This window comes from Alosa pseudoharengus, unplaced genomic scaffold, assembly GCF_046254945.1.
Source record: "Alosa pseudoharengus isolate Yale_2024_CS ecotype anadromous, Long Island Sound unplaced genomic scaffold, YU_APseudo_1.1 YU_APseudo_1.1_scf_10, whole genome shotgun sequence".
NCBI classification, from domain to species: domain Eukaryota; kingdom Metazoa; phylum Chordata; class Actinopteri; order Clupeiformes; family Clupeidae; genus Alosa; species Alosa pseudoharengus.
The window spans coordinates 17,583,895-17,601,705 of NW_027468565.1; the positions used below are offsets into that span (position 1 = coordinate 17,583,895).

General features: G+C 44.2%; 1 protein-coding gene across 5 annotated transcripts in view; it reads left to right on the forward strand.

The window, feature by feature from the left end:
- Positions 1 to 2,617: 2,617 nt before the first annotated feature.
- LOC143102540 (RNA-binding Raly-like protein) overlaps positions 2,618 to 17,811 on the forward strand; it is a 45,523-nt gene continuing 30,329 nt past the window's right edge. For 3 of the 5 annotated variants that reach the window (XM_076266196.1, XM_076266213.1, XM_076266221.1), the window contains exons 1-2: positions 2,618 to 2,834; positions 13,056 to 13,131. In XM_076266196.1, coding sequence (XP_076122311.1) covers positions 2,798 to 2,834; positions 13,056 to 13,131 — 113 coding nt within the window. In that variant the 5' untranslated portion in view covers positions 2,618 to 2,797. The remainder of the gene's footprint in view (positions 2,835 to 13,055; positions 13,132 to 17,811) is intronic. The other 2 variants (XM_076266205.1, XM_076266230.1) reach the window with 1 other exon arrangement.

Here is a 17,811-nt window from a genome sequence, read left to right on the forward strand (position 1 = left end):
CCTCTCGTTATTTAAGGATCCAACACCTTTATTGAGCTTGGGTAATGAACTGTGGGAGTCCTCTCTGACTTCTACGCGACTGTGTGCACACACATATGCAGTAATACAACCGTGCTCACCTACCGTACACACACAAGATCATGCACGTATACAACACATCCACTATTCACCGAATGTTGGATACATTTTGTTGCCTCGAACCTCCATCCCCCCTTTTTCCCAATTTAGTTCTTGAGTTGTTGCCCGTTCCTTGTGTATTGAGCTGTTCCCTGTTGTTGCTGTACGCTAGCATTTGCCTCCTCCAGGACACATGGAACCACCTACTGCTTCTTATCAGCGCACAGTGGTGGCTTTCCCCAGGGAGCTGGAACACGCACTTAAGGCCACACCAGGCCGGCCACCTGCAGATGGCCACAGCAGCGGGAGTCGCTGTTGCCCTGGTGGGGATCTTATCCCTAGCTCAGCTACCCATGCACCAAACATTGCCAGTGCCGTTGGGTTGTGTGTCCAGCCCAGCTGAAGGCAGAGATATTGAGCCCAAATCCCCTTGGTAATGGGTCAGTGACTGCTCATCTCTGCAATCTTAATGACCATCAACAATCCCGTTCCAGCAGTGTTATTTTGACACTGTTAAACATTATTGTGCTTCTTTGTGTTTCAGAGATTGTTCCCACTATTCTGACAGTACAAGAGACTGGGCATGGGGATAGACAGGGAGGCTTTTCCTCATCCTAATGGGAGGAACTGGATTTCACACACACACACACACACACACACACACACACACACACACACACGCTCACACACACACACTCGCTCACACATACACACACACATACACACTCGCTCACACACACACACTGTCACACTCTCTCACACACATACACACACACACAGAGCTAGTAATAATAAGGCCCTGGCAGCTCTGAACATCCTCTTCCTCTCTGACATTTAATTAGAGGACTTTTGGAGCTGGGTCAGAAAGGCTTGGTTATAAGGCAATGAGGTGCTGTCAGAATCACGCCACAGCTCAGAGATCTATTACCACCCACGGCCCTTTTGTAAAGTGGTCATCAAACAGTACTAGTGGATAACGATGTCATCCTGGTGAATCACCATGCATTTTATTTTTCATTTGTTCCCTCTCATGCTCATAAGGCTAAAATTGCCACCGGTGGAAAAGAGGGAAATCTGTTTCAGAGCGGTCTCTAGCTGCAGCAAGGATATTTTATGTGCTTTGCTCAGGCTATCTCACACTATTTTACTGAACAACTATGTTTTATTGCACTCAACTCCCAAACCATAACAAATTGCTGGCCAGCAGCAGAACACTTAATGATATTATAGGTTTTGCCTGTAGCCTGTGCTTGACCACTAATTGAGGCGCGATCACCGCCAGGTGACCACTCTGCCATTTACGGCGAGCCCCTGGTCCATCAGGCTCGTCTAATGGGATTCTGCACAGTGCCGCTGACCTGCACTAGCATGTTGTTGCCTCTGTGTGTTGCAGGAAGCCTCCATTTGTGCAACACTTTGCTCCTCTTTGATCCTGCTGGAGGCTTGGCTAGAGAGTAAAATGCCTTCCGTCGATACAGGGTTCAAACACTGTCAGGTCTCATATAGGGATGTTGCCTTTGCCAGCGCTCTAATCAAAGATGACAGCGGTGTGTCATGGTTCATTAAGGAATATGCTAATTCAATCAGCAGTTTCTTAAATGGTATTTCACGCCCCGCACTACGCTTATTTTAGAGCTTGCGAGGCGGGCGGATGCGAGTGGGCTGCACCAGCAGTGGGCAGTTGCGAGAGCTCCTCTGGCTCGGAAGCGCTTTTATCCAGCCTGGCTGACTAAAGGAGTCAGCCACAGAGCCGCACTGAACAGGCAGTGTTAAAATGCATCATTTGCAACAAAGGTTTCCCCTAATCGGAAGCCATTACAGGGCTGATGACAGTGAAGTTGGGGAGGTTGGGGAGAGAAGCGGAGATAGACAATAAGTCTGTGCGTGTCTGAATAACATTAGGGCCTAATTGGAAAGGACAGCTTTGGATTAAATGTAATCATTCCAGTGGTTTTCTCATTAAAACAGCTCTGATGCCCACTCTCATTAACTTTGCCATCCACGGAGGCTGGTTTTACAGCCAGTTGGAGGTGTGTGTGTGTGTGTGTGTGTGTGTGTGGAAGAGAATGTTTGTATATGTCCTGGGCACAAAGGACAAGCCTGGAGTGTTTGTGTTTCTACTACACTTGCCTCTTACAGCTGAGTTGAGAGAAGTAATTTTGGTTTCTCTCTCTCTCTTTCTGTGTGTGTGTGTGTGAATGTGTAAGTGTGTGCCTGTGAGGTAAAAATAGTGAAGATTATTGTTAAGTGAAGTCTGCTCCATAGCAGAGGTTGGAATGGCCTCAAGAAATGAGTCCAAATGGGCCAGAGGCACATCTTACAATCAGACTGGACTGATTTAATTATGAGGAACTGGCATGAACCTGCTCCATCTCAACCTCTTTCTCCCCTCTCCCCTTCCTGGCAGAGCGAAAGTGGGATGGCCCAATGTCTCATCCCCCCCTCTTTCTGTGCAGTGGTGGGAGAGATGGTACAGCCTGCCAGCACAGTTCTTGGAGCACAAGCGTTGATTCAGTTGTTAGCAGTCTCCTCTCTGTCCTCTCTTTCTCTCTCTCCCTCCGTGTCTTTCCTTCTCACGCTCTTCCCTCTCTTTCTGTCCGAGTTGAAGGAAGGTCCAGAAGGGAAGGATTTTCCGCGGTTGGCGGCAGCCTCTTGGTGAGTTTCCGGTTTTTCCACTGGTATGACCCTCTTCAGGAGCGAGCATTACAGTGTGAAACGTAAGTATAGCAGACTCTCCTCTCTTTTCTTCCACCCCCTCTCTTTCCACCCCTTTCTCATACTCCCCTCACTGTGTCTACTTTTTAAGCCTTTGCATACTAAACCTGTTTTGCTTGTTCATGTGGAATAGGTTCAGTGAGGACTGTAGATACGCTTACAATGTGTCTAATTGTAATCACTGCAGAGGAGGTTAGCTGGAGATGACCAAAGCTATTACTTCACAAGTTGTTTGAAAATGCCTGAAAATGTGACTGATTTATAAAAGTGAGGAGACAATGACTAGAAACAGCACAAAGCACTTTGCTCAATTTAAAATAACAGCATCTCTTAAAGATGAGAAAATTTTAGGAATATGTGACTATTATTCATATTTTGAAAGTTCTTATGATATATGTGTCTGTCTATGCATTAGAATATTATGCTTGTGGTTACCAGGTAACTATACCTTTTGTCTACGTGTGACGAGCAGGCAGAAGCGGATAAATAAAGTACAGTAATCACCCTGCCTGCTTGTATCCATCACAATGGGATTTTCATCTGGCCGCTGGCCATGGCCACTGGCCCTTCCCATGTGCCCTTCCTTCAGCTGGGCTGCGGGACCTCTGCATAGAGTGGACCTGACAGCTTCGTCCGTAACAGGCAGCAATTACATTCTGTGCTCCAGTTTCCCGCAACAGCCCTCCCGGCTCAGACAAGTCTGAGCATGCACTTAAATAATGTCTGTTATAAAGAACATTCTTTTGACTAAAATGATATGGCCAAAAAAATAACTACAACAATAACAAGGCCATTCCAAGCTCCCAAATGGCGTCGTGTTAGATTAGCTTCCTGAGAGAGGAAGCCTCCAGGGCTTTTTCATCCCCCCTGACATCTGCAGAGGACAGGTGTGCTGCACTTTCTCCGGCGGAGAGCCTGTGCATGAGCAGGCATCACAGATTGCCAGCTCTCCACTCAGCCCTCCATATGCAGCACCCAAACGTTACCCCCGACCCCCCCGACCCCAAATCTCCAGCCGCTCTTGAGAGCACTGCAACAGTACTTCAGTACGAAATCTTTTTCTCGTACACAAAATATTTTCCAAATGGCTGGCACCAGAGACGCCCCAGGACTGGAGTGGAAAACAAGTGCAGTATGTGCTGAACAAGAACACAGGCTTAAGAGGTGCATCCAGATGGAGTGTGTGCTCACGCAACCATTTCATCTTTTGTCTCTGGAATATTCCAGAATAAGAGGGTTTCAAAAAGTAGACGTGTAAGAAATGTTTATAGCCCAAATACTAAATGAGTCCTGCCCAAATAGGTGACTTAAGCATGCATATCTGCTTACCTTCTCTCACACTGGAGAAACTGTCAAATGAGGTGCTGATGTTGTGAAAGCACTTTGGAGGAGTGCACAGTAGATATGCCTGTAGGTGACAACTTCTGACAAATCCCACATAGAACCAATGTTGCTCAGCCTCCACATGGAGTCAACCTTTCCTGCTAAAAGCTTCATGTGTAAATGTCAGTTTATTTGTGGTTGGCCTCCACTACCTCTCGAAAAGTGTCTTTTACACCATGTTTGAAGTGCTGCGTGTGAGGTGGAGCTTGCTGAAATGTTGGCGCGCCATACATGCTTTTAATCAACTCCCTTTAACCCCCTCGGCGCCACGGGTGCTCCTAAGTGCAGAGAGAGGCGCGCCAGTGAAGACCCCCAGCTGGACAGGCCAGGCAGAGGGATGCGTAAGCGTGGCCCTGATGGACAGTGACAGCGCTGCGGCATACGGCGCCTCCGGACTCGGTTTGACGGCCATTACTGTTTATGAAAGCTGACTGACTCCCGAGACGGTTTGCTGAGAGCACAGGAATCGCTGAGACGTACCGAATCAATCCAAAACAAAAGCAAATGAATTGGCTTATCCCCTTCCAGGGCATTCGGCCGTCCGCGCCGAATTAACAGCGGAGCCGCCCCGTCGATACCGCCACGTCGCGAGTCAATAGGTGATGAGTTGGGCTACCAACTCTCTCTGCTCTCTCCCACTCCACTGCTGTTAACCAAGGCATCCTTCAGGTCTGCATGCAGCAACGATCCACCCCCCCCCCCCCCCCCCTTCCCAACTCCCCATGTGCTCTGTATCTGATATTGATATTCACTGGGCACGGTGTGAGGAGGTGGAAAACTAGCTGTCGGCCTGTGGGTCCCGGAGTGGATCTGAGGAGGGAGGAGCAGAGCGAGCCTGCAGATCTGCTGCTCGGATTCAACAGGAAATTGCACGGCCTAAGCCGCCCTGCATGGCCCTCTCCGACGCAAAGACTAGAGTTACTGCTCGCCACTGCCAAAAACTCCCCCTCCTTCCCCATTTGGAGACTGGGCTTGAGTATTTCGCAGATCCAAGAGGGTGCGGACAGCCAGCCTTATGCAGCTTTAACAATACACCTCAGATATGTGACTGGGCAGATGATCTGCAGAGCTCTGAGCGGTCGAGTCAGTTGTGTTTATTTGGACGTGAGCCACCAGGCGTCAGAAGTGGGGCCTCTCCAGGAGAGTTGTGGTCTTGTGAGGTTGAGCCAAGAGCCACTGAGCCAGAAACATGGCACAGAGTGATGGAAAAATATGGAGAAACTGAAAGAGAGTACTCCACAGCTTTTCAGATATAATGTTCTTATGTGTTTATATATTAAATCCTCCAGTGCATCTGGAGATGTCTAACCTTGCTTGGCTCTTAAAATAGAAGAGCATGATTGTGGATGCTCTCTTCATTTAATAACCCCCAATTAGCTCACCTTCAGACTACAGCTTGTCAGGCTGCTAAAACCAGATCCCTTGCCTTTTTCTTTTTTCTCTCTCTTTTTGGAAAATAACATTAATTGTACCCTGGCACTTGGCAGATTTCAGCCGCTGTTCCCATCCCATGACTCAATTCATTTCTGCCAGTTACCCAGCTGCCATTTCCTCCAGCTCTCTCATGGTCCTCCACAGAGCAAAGCACCATCAAGGCCATGCCAGCTCCGGCCCCCTGTCTGCAGGGGCCATGTCTTTTCATGCTCATAACTCTGCAAAACCCTGCCAGCGCCTGGGCGAAGCAGCTGCTGACACAATATCTGACAGCCTGTGTGTGATTCAATTAAATTGAGCACACAGCAGCAGTGACAATGAAAAACAGTATGCGCGTCGTCAAATTCCTTAAACATGTATAACTGCGTTCTGAAAGTCAAGGCGATTGGAAGTGACAGTGAAAACACACCACACAGAAGTGCTCGCGAGTGACTTTGTGAGGATGTATTTTATTACTTTCGGTTGCTCTCCCTCTCTCTCTAAAAAGCGTCAGTGAGTAAGAGCCAGTCAGAGTCACTAGTGAACCACAAGCAAGGCGACAGGTAAAATAACATGAGGCAGGTAAATCTCCCTCTGAGCCAGACATTACCTGGCTGCAGCTTCACAGGAGCTCGATGAATGCTAATACTGGAGAGCAGACAGCCAGGGGGGCCAGCGTGCAGATTTCCACTTTTGTTCCCATCAGCCAGGGGACCCACCTGAGCTCTGTCAGACAACACCTCAAAGGGCTACTCAGCGCCGCCTTGCCAGACCGGTTTTTAGGCTTGTTTTGGATGAACTAGAGTGGTGGACAATTTTGACGATTGGTCCTGTCTCGACTTTTCTGACTCGTTTTGAATCACCTTTGACTAGTCAGAGTGGCTGCTCACAGGCATGCTCAAACATGTCCTAAAACAACCCTTAACGTTCGTTTTCAAAACTGTGTAACTCACCGAGTGGCAGTGTTGTAATCAAGTCACTATGCCTTGAGTCCGAGTCCAGGATCGAGTCCCCAGTGTTCAAGTATAAGTCAAGTCCAAGTCATTAAAAAGAAATTCCAAGTCAAGTCCCAGTCGAGTCCACTACTCATCCGAGTCAAGTCCGAGTCGAGTCACTATTGATCCACGTCGAGTCCGAGTCGAGTCCCTATTGATCAACTCGAGTCCAAGTCCAGCACTAAAGTAAGCATAGCCTACATGTCGTTCCATTTTTTCCCATTGCAGATGAAAATCCTTAAAAGCAAAACGGACAATCTTCTGTCTCCAAGCAGGGGTGCCATCACTTGTGTGAAAGTAGTATTGCCAAATTTCTTGCCAAACCCAATGTGTTGTATTTATTATATCGGAGAGAATACCATTACATAGCCATACCATAGCCTATGGGCCTACTCATAATAAATGAGCAATCCACATCCCAATCACACAGGCCATTAAGTCACATAATGCTGTTACTGACTGCTGACAATTGTACTCTGTAGGCAGTGTTGTAGAAGTTCATACTTCACAAGAGCTAGATGGACGTTGGATTAGGCCTATTTTGTAAGATGTAGTGTGGATCATAAAAGGGCCTCCCCTGGGCATTTTTTTTAAATTCTGGCTGTTAAATAGCACACACATTTAGCGCAGTTTGGGAGGGACAGAAACAGAGCAGGGCCCATCTTTTTTTATTTTATTTTTTTATTAATGCAATAACAGTAAATACAAAAATTGAAATGAGAGACAGTATAAACACAGACAAAAAGGAAAACATCAACAAAAATAAATAAAATAAATAATATTATAAGAGAAAATAAATACAAGACATAATACAAATCATATGTTATGAGTACAATGAGAGGAAGAGATCAGTCTTTCCATACTATGTGAAGGACACATAGGAGTCTGTCATTTTTTCTGTTGTCTTTAACCACTCTGAGTGAACTGATGAGCAGGTTTACTTCTGCCTTAAAGGCACAAAAGGAAGGTCGTGCCTTCTGCCATTTTTGTTTATGGAGAAAAAATTTAGAGTGCAAAATAAGGAAGTTTACAACATATTCAAGTGAGCTGTTATCAGGGTTTTCATAATAAAACAAAACGTCTTTTATAGTTAGAGAGTAGGAGTCAAAAAGATGCCTGGATAAGTTGTTGATAAACAATGTGGTTTCCTTACAATAAAAAAAAACGTGTTGCAGTGTTTCATCCTTATTACCACAAAAAGAACAAATAGCACTGACATCTGCATATTTAGCTATCCTAACATTCACTGGATATACCTTATGAAGAATTCTGAAGTTAATTTTATTAATTAATTTTATTAATTTTATTAGTGATACAATATTTATAAGGTAAAAGCCAAGCTTTATGCCAGTTGATGTCCTGAACAACAGATTGCCAATAGAACTTGCCCCTTGGTGTAATTTTCTATTTTTGAGCAGGGCCCGTCTTGGTAGCTTCTTTCTGACTCCCGTGACGTGAACACTGGCTACCTGCAACTGCATAATGTTATCAATTCACTGACACTATGGAGACATAGGCTATTTCACGTCAACAATGGAGATGAAAAATAGCTTTCGGTTAACGGAGATGCAGATCATTTGCCTAATTAATTTCTTTGCGCAACAGGCCACATTCTACGTTCATTTCAGCGAGATGAGTGAAATAAATGTTTTTTAAGCTGCCATCGCCATAGGCTACTATTTGCTACGATATTCACCTGTTAGAAATAGAACAAGTTGCTATTTCCTTTTTTTTTGTGCAGTGGATTAGGCTATCAAATCGCTCGTTTTAACAGTTTAGTAATCCACTTCATTCGTGGTTTATAGTTGTTTCTGGCCTACCCACGAGAGGTTCAGTTTGTCAGTTTCACTTGCGCAGACACGTAGGCCTACATTGACACTCTACATGGACACTCTACTATAGGCAATTTAATGTTATGCTTCTAAATTTTATGACACCAAAATTAAGAAGTAGGCCTATGCTATATCTTCATCGGGAAAACTTTTAGTTTATTTTTCTTTCGATCCGATAATAGCCTGCTGCAAATTAACAGACAGAAGCACGGCAGGACACGCCACAAATGAAAATTAATGAATGGAACCTCGCTTCTCGCATCAGTCAGGAAAAACACTGTTCACCAAGTCACGATGATCAGCTATCCAGCAGCGAACAGATATGATAAGGGATCAGATTCCAAAAATAATTCAGTGGAAATGCATGGATTCAGTTGCTTCCAGTAGCAGCAACTGGAATCCATACATTTTCACGGAATTATTTTTGGAATCTGATCCCTTATCATACTTGTTCGTTCGTACTCGTCGCTCAACTTGTCGTGACTGAATTCAAGATGGCGTCGAACTGTAAAATTCCTTAAGGTACTGTCTGTATAAATCGTCTTGTAAATAAACTACCAGTGCTTTTTCAAAGTTCTCTATGTCTCGTTTTAAATGTCAAGGCCCTCGGAAGTCTACCAATGAAGTATGGAGCTACTTTGAGCCTTGTAAATGGTGTAAAACAGTGATTTATTTGCATGGCTAGGCCGATGCCCGAGGCACCACAACGAAACACTGTGTTGGTAGCATTGGCTAACTAGCGCCAGATTTCTGAGTGCAGGGGACAAGCCAGGGTGAGCTATGAGACATACATCCACACTCGGTATCGTGTTTCAACACACTTTAGGTCAAAATCACACCGGAATTATCCTTTAACGTTACTGGACGTTAAATGCGGTGCGTTACTATGCATTGATTGAATAAACTGTGTAATCCGAACGCACCCTGGCTCACAGCTAGTGAGGAGGTGGGTTAATAACGACGTAAGCGATTATGATTGGCTTAAGGCAGAGTCATGTTTCATGATAGTCAATCAAAGCCAGTGTTACCTAGCGTTCATGGGCTTCGGAAAAACCTTTCTCCGAGTGAAAACATCATCATTCCGCGTCATTCACGTCACGTAATGTGTGAGTCAGAGGTCGGAAACTGGGGCTAGATTTTGCTAACAGAGTTGCCCAGTTAGGGGCTCGTCATCACTTTTGTCGTCACGTTGTAGTTCGTTTGTAGTCCATGTGGCCTTTCATGTCCAACAGTTTGAATGTGAACTTGGGAATTTGCCCTTTTTATCACTTGAAAAGCTGCATATCTTTCTTTCGCGAGCATCTTACACTATATTTTAAGCAAATACAGTTGTTTGTTTAGGATTAGTGAGTGTATGTTTTAACCTTTGTTGTGGCATCCGTGTTTGTCACACATTCGATGGCAAAGCACTTTCTATCGGAAAAACAAAGTAGCCATGGGGGCGGTCCTTGTCATTCCGAGGTGCTCTGAATGCACCCTTTTTACACACTTGCCAGCACACGTGCCACACACACACATGCAACAGCTAAAATAGAGATTCGACGAAACAGCAGAGGTCCGGAGCAATCCGAAAAGTTGGCATTTTCAAGGTGGAGATATAAGCACTTCTTCAAATTCATCAAGGCAAGAACGTGCATGTAATGTGTAGCCTACATTATGTCCAGGAGCGAAGACTTTGTCGTCATCCGTTGTAAGCAACTCTAATTTAATGAAGCATCTCACACACGCATCTAAAGCTAGTGGCCAAAAACACCGATACCTCCACCACAGATAACAGCTCGTCATCCACTAGCAAAGAAGGACTCGGAGCAAGGTCCTCCAAGCAGCAAAAGCTAGCTCTTTCTGCCTCACAACAAAAACCTATGACACAGGCTGAAGTCAACCGTCTGTCGATGTGCAATATCTTGAATTTCCCCTTTGGGATCAATAAAGTATCTATCTATCTATCTGTCTAATAAATATCTAGTTATGTAGCCTACAAACACCTGTCTGTTCTACTCATTTCAACTGGCTGGTCAAAACTGCTCAAAAAATCTAAATTCTTTGACATATAGCAACTTTTTTTTTTATAACAGTAACGCAAATAGTTACTTTCCCTGGTAACGAGTTACTCTTATCATAGAGTAATTCAGTTACTAACTCAGTTACTTTTTGGAACAAGTAGTGAGTAACTATAACGAATTACTTTTTTAAAGTAACGTTCCCAACACTGAATTTAGCTAATGACTCCGGGTCTCGGACTCGAGTACTACAACACTGCCGAGTGGTTAGTGGTGTTCGTTGATGTTCCAAAACAAGTAGCGTAGCGAAATACAGTTTCTGACGTGTTTTATTTGCCATTTTGTAAAATCCCATTGATTTCTGTTGGAAGACTCATTGCACGTTGATATTACTGCGCCACCGTCTATGCTTTAGACTCAAATATTGAGCGGAAGTTTATACGCGGTTGTGAGGTGTCTGAAAAAATAGTTACACAATAGCAAATAAGACGGCTGGAAATCATACATTGTGCCGATATATTTGATTTTAATAATCAACGAACACCACTAACCACTCGGTGATTTGCACAGTTTTGAAAATGAATGTTAAGGGCTGTTTGAGGACATGTTTGAGCATGCCTGTGAGCAGCCACTCTGACTAGTCAAAGGTGATTCAAAACGAGTCAGAAAAGTCGAGACAGGACCAATCGTCAAAATTGTCCGCCACTCTAGTTCATCCAAAACAAGCCAGAAAAGGGACTCAAAGTGCTAAAAACCGGTCTGGCGAGGCGGCGCTGAGTAGCCCTTTGAGGTGTTGTCTGACAGAGCTCAGGTGGGTCCCCTGGCTGATGGGAACAAAAGTGGAAATCTGCACGCTGGCCCCCCTGGCTGTCTGCTCTCCAGTATTAGCATTCATCGAGCTCCTGTGAAGCTGCAGCCAGGTAATGTCTGGCTCAGAGGGAGATTTACCTGCCTCATGTTATTTTACCTGTCGCCTTGCTTGTGGTTCACTAGTGACTCTGACTGGCTCTTACTCACTGACGCTTTTTAGAGAGAGAGGGAGAGCAACCGAAAGTAATAAAATACATCCTCACAAAGTCACTCGCGAGCACTTCTAAAAGAGTGGTGTGTTTTCACTGTCACTTCCAATCGCCTTGACTTTCAGAACGCAGTTATACATGTTTAAGGAATTTGACGACGCGCATACTGTTTTTCATTGTCACTGCTGCTGTGTGCTCAGTTTAATTGAATCACACACAGGCTGTCAGATATTGTGTCAGCAGCTGCTTCGCCCAGGCGCTGGCAGGGTTTTGCAGAGTTATAGTTGTAGGCAGCCACTCTGACTAGTCAAAGGCGATTCAAAACGAGTCAGAAAAGTCGAGACAGGACCAATCGTCAAGATTTCGGTGTCCACCACTCTAGTTCATCTAAAACAAACCAGAAAAGGGACTCAAAGTGCTAAATACCAGAATTTTCCTTTGAGACTACGTTTACACGAAGCAGGGTATTTTCCTAAACGAATATCTGGCCATCTACGTTTGCAAATAAAACTGCATGTACACGAGACATGACATGTACACATTTTTTTTAAATGTGTTTACACGAACCCGTGTACATACATGCTGTCATGAGCACGCCAAACCACAGTGGCAGTCTAACGATAGCCTCAAGCTCACATTAACCAATCAGAACCCTGAAAAGTCGCACGTGAGAACATGTAAATGTAAACATTGGTCGCACATTTGGTGTACTTCTGTTGCATACTGTGACGTTGGCTGCCCAAAACTCCGTTTACCACAGTTTAGAACCAAACGCATAAACGGAGTTTTCCCAAAAAAACACTTTGGCCGGAGTTTTTTTGGATAACCGTTTTACGGGACGAATTCTCCGTTTGCGTCTAAATGAAAGGCTCAAACGTAGGGAAATGTCTTCGTTTATAAAGAATACACATGCTCGTGTAAACGGGGTCTAAGGCAGAGCTCGAACCTTCATCTGTATGCACCCTGCTCTCCCCAACACGATCTGTTCACTCGCTAGCAAACACGGCCGCCCAGACAGCTGAAACACATAGCGAGGGAGCGAGAGGAGCCACGTGAATGAGAGAGGTGGAAAAAGAAGCCAGTGAAGGAGACTTGGAGAATGTCCGATGAGCTTTGAGAAGATGCTGGATACAGATGAAGATTGGGGGTGGGTGAGAGAAAGCAATAGAGAGACAACTAAGGGTTTGGGTGGGCGAGGTGGGTAGATGGGCATTCTGTCATGACTAGCAGGTACCAAAGGGGGGAAGGAATTAAACTTGGGAGTCGGAGGCAATTCATTTCACAGTGGCAGATGGAGTGCAATTAGGCTCCAAAGGCCTTCATTTATCAGGACCCGCTGTGTCCCTCTCTTTCCGTCTCTTCCAACATTGACTGTCTGTCTTCCTCATCATTTGTCTATCCCCTTTAGGTCTCTCATCTTGCATACCTTCCTACCTTTTCTCACACAGTTGCTATAGCCCACCTCCACATAGACACTACTTTTACACAAATACAAACACACACACACAACTTTTACCTAAACAGGATACTCAGTGATCAACAGGACTGTTCTGTTTTGACCGCTTCATTCATTTGTTGCAGACATAAGCATGACAGGTGAGACCAGGTCCAGTCGACCCCGGGCAGGAAGCAAGCGGTCCAACAGCGAGTTGTACAGGTAAGCCTCCTCTCCTCCACTACACCTGCATCCCCATGGTAACCGCTTTCCAGACTACTTACACTTATCTCTGCAAGCCACGCAACCACAGCGCACAAGGCATTCTGCACTCTCGTCATTTGCATAAAGCTCCATTCCTGGCTGCTCACTTTGTCTTCTCCTCCCCGCCAGAACTAGTTTATTTCCTGAGATGTTATGAATGCCGTGCCACATCTTTTTGATACACTTTTAGAACAGTCCACCAATCTCTGTGACAGAGTGCCGGAATCAAGGCGATGTTCTGTTAGCTGCTGCGCTTGTGTTTTTGCATGATGGGATTGTGAGCCGCCGTCATTTTTCCTGTCGGCGTTCTCACACACACACACACACACACACACACACACACACACACACACACACACACACACACATAGTTAGAGAGAGAGACACACACACAGACACAATGCTATCTCCTAGCCCTTGACTTATTCTTTCATTGCTTTCTCTGCATTGCCACTTTTTTGGAACATTACTTCCCTTTATGTAAAGTGGTGAGGCGGGAACTGTGTGTGTTAGTAGAGGGAGATTAGTTTCAGTAATGTCAATGAGACATCTCGCCTCCCACCCGCATAGCCCAGACAGAGGGATAGAGACTGTGCTACCACATACCATGCTGAAACACAGAGAAACAACACACTCCAGCACTAGAATCAGCCTTTTGCTGATCTGTGCTTATTTCACTGGGCAATGTTACTTTTATATTGTTTTATGCCAAGAAAAAACATCCTAGGCCATTGTGGTCTTTTTTCAAAACTGAATTTTGCAGATTCTGAATAGAGCATAACCTGTCTAGTTGTATTTAGTGTCACCAGCATAACACTGTGCATGTTAGCTTATGTTATAGCTTAACATAGTCCTATAGGACAGACTAGCATTGCCAAAGAAAATACCAACAAACCATCAAATGCTGGTCCCTGCTTTTTTATTCAGGGGGGGCGGCAATAGCTGCACACTGTAGGATACCTGTGCAGCCTTGCAACATATTGATATCACCTAAGCACTGCCTCACGAGCTCCTGCCGCTTAAGTGCTGGAGCCAGAGGCTGTTGGAGGGTTAGTGTCCCAGAGAGCCCACCTACTGGGACTATGCATACCACTGTACGCACTTGACACGAAAGAATAAGCCTGATGTATTAGTGCCACCTAATGACATGCTAACAGCACTCTCTTGCTACAACGTGAGCTACTAAAGACTCAGTTCCCTTGCATAACAACATCACAAAATGGCTCAGTTGTGCATAGAATCCCACTTTAGATGTGGAGTACCCTGTGTATTACTGTGAAGCCACTTTCATAGACAGGAGACATGTTTGTCATAAACAAAGGGGATGAAATGGTGAGACAAATTAATTTAATGTTCATATTTTATTTATGGGCATGTATAATTCATGTTCCTTTAGTATTCTCAATGGTCTGTTGTGACTGTGTGTACCATTAATACCTCTGATGCTGACAGCACTAGTCTTGATTCTGCACCATCTACTGTTCATTAAAAAGTCTCTCCTGTGCCTCTCTCTCTTCATCTCTCCTCCTCAGTTCAGTTCCCTCGAAAAGCTCTTATAAAACATGTGTAAAGGTGAAATGCATTACTCAAATGGGGGAAATTAAAGGTTCTATAGCTGAACATACAAGACAAAATGTTCTGTCTTCTTCTGCAGCTTTAAGAAAGAATATACGGGATGTGCTAACGATTGCGTAATTAACACACTTGTCATTTATTTTAGGCACAAGGTCACAATGAAATTATACCTAAAACACCTAAAGATGCTAACATCGTAGTGTGTTACAGAGCGGGGAGGTTGGAGAGAGGGAGAGAGAGTCACCTCTTCACCGGCTCTGTGTAGGTTGCCTACAAAGTTATCTACAGTGCTCTGAACCAAACACATGTTGTTTTCCATACAATAATATAGGGCCACTGTCAAGATACGGTCTGAAACTCAAAAAGAATTATTGGATATGGCAAATATGTATTGTGATCATCCATTTTCATCTTGTTGAACTATGTAGCCTCATGTCTGTCCACCACAGACCACAATAGGCACGAACAGGTGTGAAACAACAGCACCATTGCAGGTTATGCACATACAGTATATTCTAAAAGGGTATAACGATATACAAAAATCACAGTTCGGTGTGTACCTCGGTTTTGAAGTCACGGTTTAGTTCATTTTCAGTACAATAACCCTGTTGATGCACAATGGGAATAGTATTTTGAAAAGGTGTCAAATGTTTTTTGCCGTTACTGTAATTGACTTACAGTAACTGACATATGGTCCACTACTTAATGTTTGTGTGGTAACATGGATTTGAAACATGGTCTGCAAGCAAAAAGGCTTACTGTTGATTACTGTTAAAGACTGCATTTGGCACATTAGTTATCTGTATTGAACCTAACATCTTGTACCTAAACGGTTTGGTACAAATATATTTACCTTTACACCCCTACTAAAAGGACACTTCTAAAAATACCTAATTTCACCCACCCACCCACACACACACACACACACACACACACACACACACAGACACCCACACACACACACACACAGAGATGTACAGATAGACCTACCCAATTCTTACAGAAGTTTCACATCTCACAAAACTAAAAACAAGTTCTAGACGTGATAGATATTTAGATCTATAGTGGAAGCAAGAATAGTGCACTTTCGCCTGGAGTGCATCTTCTGTTTGGCTCAGCTGGAGAAGAAATGCTGCGTAAAGAAGGCAATTACAGTTTTTCTCGATTGCTTTGACCTGCTTAAAGAAACTAGGATCCACTTGGTCTTCATGAATACCTTCTTTGCACAGCAGAAGTCATCTCTTGCGAATGTGTTCACACATTTTCATTGGGTTCACATTCAAAGACCCCAAACTCTATTGGAAAACTTTTTCACAGGTGGTAGAGATTCCTTGCATAAGTCTGAATCTCTGATACACATGTATGAAACTCCTTTGCACAATTCTTCAATCAGTATTCATCAGCACATTTAGAGAAAGTACTGTAAAGAAAACAGTACAAAAGGTGTGTAGGTCTATTTCAATGAAAAATTACAAGTTGTAGTTCAATGAAATTTGTATTTTTTATTCAGTACATTTTGTCTTTTCACAGTTTTTTCTGATTCCAGAAAAATGAGAAAGAAACAGAAACAGACATAGCAGAAATGTCAACTTTGAGAACTATATTTTGCATTTTGTTGTCCAGTATGTAATGATTGTTTGAATTCATACAGTGATTTGATGACAGGATGTGTTGTTTGAAGGCAAAATTAGCTTTTGCTGCATGTTTTAAGTGTTTTGAGAGGGTAACAGCCTTTTGCAAGCAAAATGTGTCATTTTGGCAAGAGTGCTTTTGTTCAGACACAGGTGTTAATTGTTTTGAAAACGTGATGTCAGAGTTGATACAAGCATCAACGCGATTGATTTGATTTAATTGACCTTACAGTTGTTTTCAAATCAAACATTTCTCTCATTCTCTCTCTTTCTATCCCTCCCTCCTTCCTTCTCTGGAGGTGTTGTGCTAGTGCACTGTGCTGTAGTGTAGGTGTCTCCTCTGAGTGCTCTCGCTGAGCAGTGTTGTATTTCGGTGTTCTCGAGAGCGAGAGCGACTATTTGTGGAGCTCGCTGTGGCCCTCTAATGGCCCATCATTAGTTTTCATTACGGTGAGGGGAGGCCCTCGCAGGAGTGCCAGGACCAGGCACTGGCTGCCCAGGCCCCATCTGTCATTATGGGCCAGGCTGGTCAGCGCAGTCTGGACGCCTTGGAACGGGTGCCAACACAGATGCCGGGGGGTAGCAGTGATGTGGGGAAGAGAACGTATGTAAACGAACGAGAGAGTGTGGTAGTGATATTTATGGCAGGCCGTTCAGTGACACTAGGCTTAACCCAATGTATTTATGACTTGTCTACAATTTAGACAACTAGAATAACTAGAATTTACATGTCTATAGTTACAGTAAAGAGGATTGAATTTGACAAATTCAAAAATTAACAACAAAATCATGTAGTTAATAGCTAGCCCATTGATTAACCTGTCATCTAGCTCAATAGTAGGCTACAGTACTTACACTGAGTACTTAAAAGACTTATAAGGTATATTTGCCTCGACTACGTTAATGTAACGTGAATATCAATAGATGTTGATGCAGACAATAATTGTCTCCTAAATACCTTTGAATCATATAAATGTTTTCATGCTACATGTAGACTTAACTTAAGCCATTTGATCTATTGGTGTAACCTGATGCGATGGGAGAGGAGGTGGGGGTGGCCCAGTGTAGTGATACTGTATGCTGCCCTCAATTCCCCTTGGAGTTATTAGCTAGCTCTCCAACCAACAGCTTGGCTGATCTACCCTGGAAATCCAGAGTTCTCACAAAAGCACAATGGAATTGTCTCTGCAAGACACTCTGGCAATGAGTAATGATACACGCTACTTTTACCCCACATTCCTGGGAACCAGCTAAATTGATGAAGACAGCGCTGCAACGTTGGAGGACAGTAGGCTACACATTGGTCGTAGTGTTATCCGATTGCGTTGATTCCGAAATCATTCAGAGTAAACATGGTCTAGTGTTATCCAATTGCGTGCAGTGAGATTTTTAAATGCATGCTTGTTGCCACCCCTCGAGTTTGGCCATTACA